This window comes from Euwallacea fornicatus, chromosome 8 (genome assembly GCF_040115645.1).
Source record: "Euwallacea fornicatus isolate EFF26 chromosome 8, ASM4011564v1, whole genome shotgun sequence".
NCBI lineage: Eukaryota > Metazoa > Arthropoda > Insecta > Coleoptera > Curculionidae > Euwallacea > Euwallacea fornicatus.
The window spans coordinates 217802-229681 of NC_089548.1; the positions used below are offsets into that span (position 1 = coordinate 217802).

At 33.6% G+C, this 11880-nt stretch overlaps 2 protein-coding genes across 4 annotated transcripts; one reads left to right on the top strand and one right to left on the bottom strand.

Annotated features, from left to right (window-relative positions):
• The first annotated feature begins 54 nt into the window (after positions 1-54).
• On the top strand, positions 55-1162 carry PolE4 (DNA polymerase epsilon subunit 4). 3 transcript variants are annotated; one of them, XR_010732378.1, is made up of 3 exons: positions 88-548; positions 608-1065; positions 1117-1162. XR_010732378.1 is itself a non-coding variant. In XM_066285250.1 (2 exons), exons 1-2 carry the CDS (start codon positions 267-269, stop codon positions 595-597), a joined length of 294 nt encoding a protein of 97 aa, XP_066141347.1. In that variant the 5' UTR covers positions 55-266; the 3' UTR covers positions 598-716. The 3 variants fall into 3 exon arrangements, 2 of the variants coding, with proteins under 2 accessions (XP_066141347.1, XP_066141346.1); XM_066285250.1 differs by lacking the exon at positions 1117-1162 and having other exon boundaries at positions 55-548; positions 586-716; XM_066285249.1 differs by having other exon boundaries at positions 608-1162.
• A 92-nt stretch (positions 1163-1254) lies between these two features.
• LOC136340810 (dnaJ homolog dnj-5) lies at positions 1255-5460 on the bottom strand. Its single transcript, XM_066285162.1, has 6 exons — positions 4114-5460; positions 3858-3984; positions 3496-3726; positions 3116-3327; positions 2497-2700; positions 1255-2443 (listed from the first exon to the last, which is right to left on the bottom strand). Exons 1-6 carry the CDS (start codon positions 5333-5335, stop codon positions 2142-2144), a joined length of 2298 nt encoding a protein of 765 aa, XP_066141259.1. The 5' UTR covers positions 5336-5460; the 3' UTR covers positions 1255-2141.
• Positions 5461-11880: the final 6420 nt, after the last annotated feature.

Consider the following 11880-nt stretch of genomic DNA (forward strand, 5'->3'; position numbering starts at 1 on the left):
TTCATTTTGATACACGTCTACAATTTTTGTTTTCGATCTAAATTAAGATAAAAGTCTCATATTTTCACTATCTTAAGGCATGCTGCTCACTTTTCTAAATTAAATTCTGAATCATGTACAGCGCCATCTGATGCGTATCTCGCGTTTAATTTTCCCGCTGTTCACTTAAATCAAAAACCAAAGTAAGGTTAAGGTTTAAAATTTTTTTTCAAACTTAAATGTTGCATTTAACTTTTTAATATAAATCATAGATTATCAAAGATATAATGGACGAATCAAGTTCAGGTAATGATTTAATGGAAGAAATTTTAGAACAGCCAAGAAATGAAAACGCCCTGAATGTTGTTAAACAAAATTCTGATGAAAGATCGCTGACTGAGAATGAAATAGAAACATCCAATACACCCTCAGAAACTGAGACTGAAAGCCCCAACAAACCTGTGAAACACGTACGTTTACCTTTAGCAAGGATTAAGCAAATTATGAAAATGGACCCTGATGTTCAGTTACTACAACAAGATGCGATATTTTTAGTTACAAAGGCAACAGTGAGTTTAGTTTATTCTATATTTAAACTCGAAATAGTCTGAGTCATAATTATTTATAGGAAATGTTCATAGAATTCATGGCAAAAGAGTGCAGACAGCAGATGCCTGTAAATAAAAGAAAAACTATAATGAAACGAGATGTTGATTTAGCCATAGAAAGTATCCCACAGCTGTGTTTTTTGGATGGGGCTTTAGAGTGAAGACTTTTTTTATTTAGGTTATTCAGACATATTAAGTGATGAATATATTCAGTACTTCTATATGTACATATACTAATATTTAGATGTGCGTAATCTAAATTTATTAAGTATAACTGAACAGTTTGAATTTTACAGTTGTTTAAAAAGTGATATTTAGATTTTTCAAGGTAATTTTCTTGAAAATAACTAATTTTAGAGGCAAACTTAATATAACAAAATTTCGCCTTCAATTAAGGCTGTGTCCAAAAATTGTTTCAGGTGTAGAGGTGTCTTTCAAAATTCCCATAATTTTTTTTATTTCAGTTGGAACTGACAAGGTAATAATCAAAAAATTATTTTTAAAGCTTTTTTGAGCCATGTTGTGTTAGTTTTAGGCAAATTAAACTTAATTCAATAAATATATGAAAAAAGGCACGTCATGGTACTTTATTGACCACCCACTAGCAATTAAGGACTTTGCTAATATGTAAGATCCAGGTTATCATCATAAAATAAAACAATAATAATTTAACATGACCATTCGAATTTTTATTCAATATGTAGTTGTTTTCGAAACGCACAGATCAAGTAAAATAATTCAGCACATCAATGAAAATAAATACAAGTGACGCAAAACAAAGGGTAAAACAAATCGCGTATTCATACACTCCATAATGCCAATTAGAAGACACTTGTTGGCTTTTCTTTCTTTTGTAGGTAAAACTTAAAAATTCTAGTAATAATACAAGAGAGATTTTGAATGTATGTTAGGGCGGTTTTATATCCATGGGCCGAAACTTGCTTCTAGAATATCGAAGTACACGGTTCGAATTCAAATATGTTGAATTTTAACAGAAAGAATACTTAATTTATTTCAAGTATGACATATTGTCATGTTCGAATTTATATAAAAAAGTTTTGGAGATTGCATTCTATTAATACCTTTGAAATGTAAAATTATCTATGTTAGCTACATAATTTAACATCAATAAACAATTGTAAAGTGAAATAATACGCTTTAGGGGAACAACTAACAAAGAAAATAATCAATATTGTAATGAATTGGTTGTTTAGCAGAATATATTTTAAACATGCAAGGGTTTTATGTACTTCTCTTTCAGTCTCAGACTACGAACCATGTGGTTTATATAAGAGAAAAAAACTTTTTGTCTTATTTGACCCATCTCCATTTAAAGAGTAAAAAATTTCTTGGATATGTAAACAAATGTTAAAGAAACTTATACGGGATGAGTAATTTTTCATAGTTAAAGAAGGAATCTCGGAACTATCAGAGCCATAAAGCATTACTGGATTTACTTACTAAACCCGAAAAAAGAACACAAGAGAAATATGGATTTTTAATTTACTTTGCGATCTCAAAGCAGAAACTTTAAGCTGATCCAAGTTTTCAAACCTATTTTCTATTTTTATTCTTTCGTCGCGAAGATCCGCCACTTTCATGACCATATAAAGAATTCAACAAATTTTCCAAATCAGGCTTATCCATTCGAGCGGTTTGGCTGCTCCGCCTAGGTTGGCTAGAATTTTGTTTGCCCAAAGCGATCCTGTATTGAACCTGATGTGTGTCAGGCTTTAGATGCTTCAAGGTTTCCTTTTGGCAACTAGCCCAGTCACTAATATCATAGACCGAACCTTCCATGCAAGCATAGTAGTGCCAAAGGAAACCAAAGCATCTTGTTTCCGCCCATATATCACCTATACATGTTCAAAATTATGATGAAACCCACATATATGATTAAGGAAATTACCTTCTCTCGCAGCATGATGGATCTTGCAAGTTTTGCAATTTCTAGCTGCATAACTCGGTCGATCCATTTTGATTCGTTTGTGTCGATCCCCACATGCGCTGCATCTTATAGTGTTTGCATTCATTTCCATTTTCTGCTGAAGTTGCTGCAAAAGTTCAGCCATTTGACTGAAATTTTGCACAACAAATGCTGATTCTGCAACTCCTAAAAGTTAAAACCACATTATGAAATACTTAAACACTCTTGGGTAGAAAATTTGATCCACTCAATTTTATGTGTCTCACTTAAATATTCATGTGCCTTAATTTACTCATCTGTTGGTTAATATTGATACATTTGGAGATTTGTAAGAGCGAAATCCTTTCTAAATTCAATATAAAACAAAAACTAATATCAGTGTCCCAGGGTGAATATTTATGACAAAAATGTTAAACTTAATTATTTCGCCCATTTAGCCATAAAAAATATTTGAATAAAACTATAATTTTGTTTTTTTCTGATATGGTTTGCAATGTTTGAGCAAATCAAACTCTAGTAGGAGCTTATAAAATCGATAATCAATAAATGACAAGCAAACAGAAAAAAAGCAAATCAAAGAATTTTCAAAACATTAACATACCTCTGTCATAAATGGCTCTTCTTTCAGGAGTTCCAATCATATCAAATGCATGCACCAAAATTTTGAAAGCTTCTTCAGATCCGGGTTGATTATTTTTGTCTGGATGTACTAAAAATGCTTGTCTTTTGTAATATTTTTTAATATCGTCGTCGCTGCACTTAGGGGTTACACCTAATATGCTGTAGGGGTCTTTGCCTTTGCAGGCTAGTAACCTAATGAAAAAAATATAAGGGTCTTACACTTTCCCTAAAAAACTACAATCATAACAAATTATCATCAAAAAAACTTGGCTGTGAATGGCCAATAGTAAATGAAAGGTGTTATTAAAAGATTTTTTTTATTATTACGCTTTGCCGTACTAATAAAGATGTTGTCTATACCGTTTCATGGCTTCATCCCCAGTAGTAGGCATACTAATATTAGTGTCCAAACCATTATTAAGAAAGCTGTTGGTCTCTTCTTCAAATTTAGAGTTGCTGTCTTTTTTCTTAAAATTTTGTTCAAATTTGTTCCAAATCCAGGCAGTCATACGAAATCTTTTCAAGATTGTTTCACTGGTAATTGTAAATGATTTCCAGAAAAATTTCAGTTGAGTCCATGAATTCAGTGCACTGCAAAATAATTATATATTATAATGCATTCTTATCTTTTTAAGAATGTCCATGTTTATAGCAGTGTTTAGTATAACATCTTCAAAATATATTTTTTTTATATTTAGTAAGCCTATGAAACAAATACTTACAAATCATGGCCTAAATGAATACTAAGACTGCAGACATCAGAGATCAAATGAACCAGCCATAATGTCAAAACCGTAAACATTTTCCACCATCCTTTCACATATAATTTTGCTTTTTCTACCAGAACTTCTAAAATTACATTAAAAAACTAGTTAAAAACAAAATAATGAATAGAGTACATAAGATGTTACCATTATTGATGCTAATGAAACTATTTTCACTTTGATAAAAGAAACTGATGTCTTGACATATACTTACCAACTATATGGTGATTATCTCTTCTTCTAGCTTTTTGATTCCTCTTTGAGGATGGTCTTTCAGAAAAGGTGCTAGAGTTATCATTTTGCTTTGGCCTCACTGAACTCTTGGTTTTCTTGGACAAATTTTTAATAACACTTGCTGATTCATTTTTACCAGTATCATCTGACACTTCATCTGAGAAGCTATTTAAATTTTTGTTCAATTTATTTTTCACTTTATTTAGTGGTTTTGTGCTGTAAACTTCTTCTTGCTTCTTGACTCTCTTAGGTTCCTCAATCTTCACCGAAGGTTCAGCAATGTTATCCAAGGAGTTCCACTTTCTGTTTAACTGACTAGCCTTAATAGATTTTCTTTCAGGCTTAGAAGTTGAGAATGGTTTGTCAATTGGGAGATCTTTAATATCATTATTAGTGTTGCTTCGATTCAACATATTTGAAACTTTAACAGTCTTATCAATCTTGCCATTTTTACGAGAATCTTTATTTTTTACTTTGACATCCTTAATTTCGCTTTTTATAGGTTTTACATTGCTGGTTGCAGGAACTGGTTTGGTGAGAACATCTGAATAGCTGGGTCTCATAGGTTTTACTTCAGCTAAAGGCCTAGTTTTCTTGAAATCATTATTAAAGTTGAATTTATCCGCAACAAAATCAGCCTGTTTGAACTTGTTTTCTTTCTCTGGAACTTCAACATTTTGAGCTTGAAACTCAAACAAGCTTGTTGGCTTAAAGGTATCAGTGTTACCGAATGGACTATAAGTCCCAGTATTATTAGGCAAACTCCAATTGCCAACCAAATTATCAAAAACTTGTGAATGGGTCGAGTTTTGGACTAGTGGATCATGAATGATATTATCTGTGATCACTGTCTGAGGATAATTATTATACATCGTTTGAGGAACACTATTGGGTCTTATGTTAGTGTACCCATTGTATTCAGGAGGGTTCATGTTTTTTTGAAACATTCCAGATTCAAACATCAAGTTGCCTTGATGCATGTAACCTTGATTTAACGAGGCTTCTTGGTAATGCAGACCATAATTTAGGAAAGGAGTGGAGGCTGCCGGTGCGCTCCAACCGATGGGGTGTGCAACATTTTGTTGAGATGGAAATCCAAGTGGCATGTATTGGCCCTGGTTATTACAAACGTCTGAGGTCATATCCCGAATAATTTTGTCTCTGGTGTCATTAGATGACGTCCCTCTTGTCGCTTCTGACATTTTCGAGCTTATTTAGGGAAATAATTTGGCACAATCACTAAATACTACAAATTAATTCATTATTTTTGAAATGAAAATATTTTCCTTTTTTTTTCGTATATCGTGTTGTCAAGTGGACAGTCACAGAAATCAGATACCTCAATACTGTCAACCTGACATTTTCATTTTCTTTTTGCATTGACATCTATTGTTTATATTTGAAATTATGGTATAAAATTGTCGGGATTTAAAAAACATATCAATTTCAAATAATCCATTAGTTATTAGGAAAAATGTGAGATATAAAACTATTTTATATCATGTTTATCCTCTCTTAATTTTGATAAGCCCAATTCGTTGATTCGTACAGGTTTCTAAAAGGATCAACTCGGTTGAAATCTAAGTACGCGGAAGTAGATGGCGCAACATTCTTCGACTAATTAATTTTAATGAAATAATGCACGGGCAATGGTAAAGAGTAAGTAGTATTGGGGCATATGTATGTTTTTAGACGAAGTTGCGCAAGTATAGAGGGTTCTGTATTAACGCATCAGTATTGGAGAGCTCAAAAACTATCTACAAAAGAACTGAATTTAGGAAGATATTTTTACATACAAACGTTGATAAAAAAAAGGGAACAATCCTAAATTATGTTTAACATTACCCTTACAGTTTTTTAAATAATGAAGTTTTCTTCATAATTTAGGGGGCTGTAATGTGCAAACTATTTAAGATTGAGAAAAGCTATTTGCATTTATGGTTACGTAAAAGTAGGATCAAAAATATAAAAAACCGATTGCAGGCAACAGATGCAGTCAGGCATAAATTTTAGGTTTGTCTAGCAACATACTAGCATAGTTATGAAACTATAACCGTTCTGAATTAGAATGTCTTTTACCGCTTCCAGTGCTTATCCAGTTAAACAAACTGGAATAGTAGTGGCTGACAGGAAGTCGTCAGTGGGTACTGTAACAATTTTTTCTACTGCCATAAGGATATTGCACTGTTACCGACTTAAAAATTATATTGAAAAAACCTCGATTTCTCTATAGATTCATTTCCTGTGGGTTGCACGTGCAATGATAAGGAAATAAGCTGATTTCCCACAGCTTCGTACCAGTATTCACAGCAACGAGGTAAAACTATCAAAGTTTAAAGTATCTAGTTCCTTTTATTTTTCACAACACATTATAGCTGTGGAAAAGGTATCGTATACAATTTCCACAAAGTGAGTTTAGTCAAAAAAAATTGATGAATGGATGTTACGTTCATCTTCATGGAACCAATGCGAGAAAGTACCTTTTGTCACGAGAAAATAGCACATGAAACTCTTTTCTGAATTAGCACTGACGAGTACAACTTTGTGCGTGCAAATGCGTGCGGGATAGTACATTTTTGGGCACGCAAATGGAAATATAAGTATTTACACCTTCCTCATGCTTATTAGTAACTGATGCCTTTCATAAATTTATTTAGCCGCCTTAACCCGACGAACGGTAAGCCGATAATCTGAAATCATAACGCAATTAATCAAAAGACACTTCTCAAATTAGCATACGGGCATGGGCCTGATTGCATAATTTATCCATTATTCCCGACTAGCGTTGGCTTAGAACCGTTCATGACTGATGGATAATGACTTACTCGGGAGTAGTTTATGGAATGATCTTGCCAATACATCAACTCATATCAAACGGCTATGAATCTCGAATAGCAAATGACGTTATAAGGGTACCTCGCCCGTGTGCCTCATCGGCATCATGAATACATTACGCCCGATGTGCTAATACATAATGATACTGCCTGTTTAGAATTGAGGGAATCTGTGTAAGGATTTATGCGGCCACTGCCTCAACTGCAGATCTAATTTGAAACCCCACTTCTACAGTAAGCACTCGTTATTTTCCCGAAGATTTATGGATGGAAATTCGTTCGTTTAAAACCAAAAGAAAAGTTCTGGCTGCATTCGGGCTTAGCAGAAAACGTTAGCGGCAGGAACATTAGCGCGCCTGCAGCGGAAATAGGCCGGAGATGAAACTATGACGTCATTTCCTGAAGACGCGCTACGGCCACGTCGACCGGCGTCTTCGAACAGCGCCCATACAGCGTCGCTTTGGCCCACACTAATTCTTTGCCACTGCGTGCTTATAAATTCTTAACTCGACAAGAAATCGATTAATTCTCATGAGTTCTTTGAGCAATAGTTATTTATGTCACAAGTTCAGTGAATTGCAACAAAATTGTTACAGTAACTAATAGGAGCATAAAGGGCCTTGTCGCATTCTTATTCTATTTTCCTTATAGGGTGATTTTTCAATTTGGTTTGAAAAGTGAAATGCATGAAAAATTATTCTCATCTGAAAATAACTCGAACTGGGTGTCTCTGGCATAGATCGTAGGACTCATTGAGATATATGCAGCAGAAACTCGATAATGTAAATGAATTTAAATAATAAACGATTTATTAAAGAAACAGTATATATATATAACAAAATAAATAAATATTCTAATAGTGATAAGTATTTGTGAATTCGAAGAGAAATAATTACAATTATAGTCTGCGTATATTGGCGCTTTGTCTTCCAATGCTTGCGTCCGTAATTTGCGAAGAACTAAAATATTTGTTTGTGATCCTTTTTTTTCCTTTAGCCTAATCTAAAACTTGGTTAAAAAATTTTATAGCTTGCGCATCAGTAACCGCACCTCTAAGTTCAACGGTAACAAGTTCCTCGTTCTCACTGTCCAAATGTTCCTCCTTATTAGCATCATTGGTGTGTTTATCTTTGTCACTTAAATTAGTATCAGTTAAAGTGCTAAAAATGTTGAGATTCATGATTTTCAATAAATTGAGAACATCCAATAACGAACTGAAAAGAACATCAGCATTGAATCGTATTTGTTTCATAATTCACCTTAAGGGAACATCATCTTTAACTTGATCGTTTGTATGAAAGAAATTGTTCCAACATTTTTGAATAGTTCGCTGATTAACAGCATTCCAGGTCATATGCAAACTCACAAAAGTTTCTCGTATTGTTACCTGTTTCAAAAGCTTACATATGTTTTCAGGATTATTCGATACGACAGAGAAAAGTAGACATTTTTGATGGTATAGTTTTGTGAGTCTTATTACGTTCTTGTCCATGGGTTGGATTAGTTTAGTTAAGTTAGGCGGTATATACACGACAAAAATTAGCCCACCCTTGCTTCTGAGTGGTTGTCTTGGAGGATAACTCGGTGCATTACTTAATAGTAACAACGCTTTTATTGGAAGTTTCTGCATTTTTTTTAGTAAATTTATTATTTAAGAACTAAATAATTCTCAAATTATGAATATGTAAAATATTTGTGATTACAAATTCATTGTAATACCTCAGGAATAAAACGCTTGTGGAAGCAATTCGGAAATATATTGCTAGTCATCCAAGCGGGTTTTGAACAGTTATAATCAACAGGAATATTAACATTTTTGAATGAACGTGAATTTTTTGCTTTTCCTATTATCACTGGCTTTATTTTGTGTGTCGTCAACGACTGTTTACATCAACGAGCGAACACATTGTTTACGTTATCGTGGGTTTCGCTTGATCCTATAATATTAATTTTGTGTTTATATTTTCATTATCGCCTATTTACGTTATCGAACGTCTGCTGTATATGAAGTTTTGGAGGGTGTCACTAAATTAAGGTTCTCAGTTGCCACCCCAGTTTGTTTTCCGAATCAAAACATCTCTTTAGTGAAATTGAATCGTTCTAGTCCAGTTGAAATGCATACAATACAGGGCTAATTGTAAATGTAAAAAAGTGTAAGGGGGGCGTCAAAAATCGGGCTTAGCATGCGTTCCGTGTCACTTTGATTGATCGGAAGTGTGGCGCGGCTCTGTGTGAAACTTTCGGACCTCTGATTTCCCCCTCGACTCACTTTTTGATCAGGTCTTTTGTATTCCTCTGCTTTGTTGAGCTTATAAATCCTTGACTGGTCTAAATAGAGTAGGTAGCCGAGTATGGATAAAACTTGATAAGTAGGTATATTTTTTTCCATTTACAAATGTAATTCCTGCTTACTAAGTGTTGATATTCAGCAGGAAAGTTTAGGTTATTCTCATACGCATATTTCCCATTTTACTCTTTTTAAACTAAGCAACAATTGAAACGTTACAAAGAAACCAAAAAACCTCTACAGGGAGAAAAGTGAGGGAACTTGACTTTATTTGTACATCTTTTAGTTATTTTAGTGCGTAGTATTTTTCTGTGTGTCTGGTTTTGACCCAGACACTTTTTAGTGAAACGTGCAGAAATTATTATTATTATTTTTTTTATTTAATTACTTGTAGAGATACAATCTGTCACAATAAAGGTAAAAATAAATTGGACATTCAATATCTATGCTGTCAATTACAAATTATAGTACTAAGTGGTGTAGTAAAACGACCAACATTTCAGTCCCTTACTTGGTTGAATCTATGTGGCAAATCTAGAGGGTTGAATCTCTTCAACCTGGTTGTATATGTCGCTGTGTCCAGTAAATTTATGGCTAAGTGATTTGGGTGGTGATCTAATCTTTGCATGTAGTTATTTGAGTAGCTCTCTCTTTCTTCTCGGACTGTTTTGATTGAGAGGTCGGAGTGAATTGTATTGTTGCTAACATACCATGGTGCATTAACAAGCATCCGTAACGTCTTAGATTGAAAACGTTGTAAAATTTCGATATTAGAGTTGCTGGCGGTTCCCCACAGCTGGATACCATAGGTCCACACGGGCTTGATAACAGTGTAGAAATTATGGCGCGTTTTTTATGGGGTGTATAATTTAACCCTTAAATTAAATCTTAACTAATCCCTCAGTTTTGTAAAAATATCGTTTGAACATGGCATTTAATTCCAAATTAAAAAAAATCTATTATCTTAATTTGGTTTTATGCATTTTTTCCACATCAAGTTGAGAGAGTGTTTAATTTTTATGAATGAGAAATGGCAATAGTTTAAATTTGATGTGTTATGTGCAGGTTTTTCACTCCAAACTGAACACCCCCTTGAACTTTTAATTAGTTAAAAAAAAAAAAAGCAATTTAATTAGTAATTAAAAAAGGAACTGCCGAGCGTTTAAAAAAAATCCCATTAAGTAGGCTTTAGAATTATTTAAAATTCAGCCCGTATGTCTTTGATATGTGTTATTTAATCTCGAACATAAAAAAATAAGCCTAACCTCACTTTTTATTTAAATTTTTACTAGCGCTAAAAAAATGAAACATACATGAATCGAATTAATGTTAACTTATTTACTCCAATTACAACAAATGCTGTAAAGACAGAGTTGTCCGTTTATGAACTGTTCATTCCGAAAATAAGACTCAACTACAAAGGTTTTTTTGTTTGAGCCTAAATATCTTTTTACCACTTAGAAAACTTTAACTAACACACAAGTTCGTGGAGCCTTGAAAGAGATTAGTTTTAATAAAATTTGACAAGTAATAAAGGTAAACGGAGTCATATTTTAAGTAGGTTAAGCAAGTTGGGTTTATTGTTCGAGATTGCGTAAAAGAACTTATCAAAGACATACAGATTCGGTATAAGAAAGCCTACTTGATCTGGAATTTTTTTAAAACACATGGTAAAACAAACAAACGAAGATCCTATGGGCAACCGCTTTTCACATTACCTAATCAACAATTGAAGCGTTACAAACAAAATTTAAGGTTAAATTGAGAACCATATGTCTCTAAAATCGCTCAATTGATATTCGCATAGGTTACTGCAAACAACTAGTTGAGCTTCGGAAAAAAAGTTTTTTTATGAAACTTTTGCTAGCCACAATGTTGAGAAGAGAATTCTAAAGCTATTCTTTTCCCCAGTTGAATATAAAATAATGTGACAACTCGGAACATTATAGAACGATTTTCGTTTGAAAACAAAACAATAACGCTACGGCATTAGTATTAATTGCGCCTGCGAGTTGTCTTTCGTTTTGCTCGCGGTAAATGTCAAATTCTCAGTGAAAATCGGGAAAATATTTGTAAAAGTTGATGCGAAGTTAAAGCTTAAATTCATATCAACGTAACAGTAGTTGTACGAGTTTGTGTACGGCTGAAAATAGGTAAAAATCGTTTGTTCAAAATTCTATTTGGTACGATAGTTCCGGAACTCTCGTGTTGCGCATGTCCACATTGCCGAAGACGCGCCAGGAGACAGCAACAAATTTCAAATTGTAAGTAAAAGTTTTTCAATAAAGCTCCAAAAATCAAAGGGGCACCTCTGACTGGACATTACATGCCGCGTCAAGCGCTTTTAAGCTTGATTTTTATGTTAATTTCGGTATGAACACATTCAAATTTAGATTCAAACTCGAAATATACAGGGACATTTTGTCACCACTTTCGGGCTGACTCAGCCCTTTTAAGCTCTAATATACCAACAATCGACACTTCTTGACTTTGACCCGCGGGAATGGGGAATTTACTTCCAACAAAAGCATATGCCCGGGATCAAGTTTATATAATCCGTTTAACGTAGGGCGTAAGGGCATTGGGGGAGAGATCAGACTCATACAATTTCGCTTTCACACCAGTA

What these genes read in the sequence shown, in the direction of transcription:
- PolE4 (XM_066285249.1), top strand. Translation starts at nt 267, where the DNA reads ATGGACGAATCAAGTTCAGGTAATGATTTAATGGAAGAAATTTTAGAA. An exon ending in TTTTAGTTACAAAGGCAACA is followed by an intron (nt 549 to 607) that starts GTGAGTTTAGTT and finishes AATTATTTATAG; the next exon opens with GAAATGTTCATAGAATTCAT.
- LOC136340810 (XM_066285162.1), bottom strand. Translation starts at nt 5,335, where the DNA reads ATGTCAGAAGCGACAAGAGGGACGTCATCTAATGACACCAGAGACAAA. An exon ending in GGGGATGAAGCCATGAAACG is followed by an intron (nt 3,328 to 3,495) that starts GTATAGACAACA and finishes TTTTTTCATTAG; the next exon opens with GTTACTAGCCTGCAAAGGCA. An exon ending in AAGAGCCATTTATGACAGAG is followed by an intron (nt 2,701 to 3,115) that starts GTATGTTAATGT and finishes TTTAACTTTTAG; the next exon opens with GAGTTGCAGAATCAGCATTT.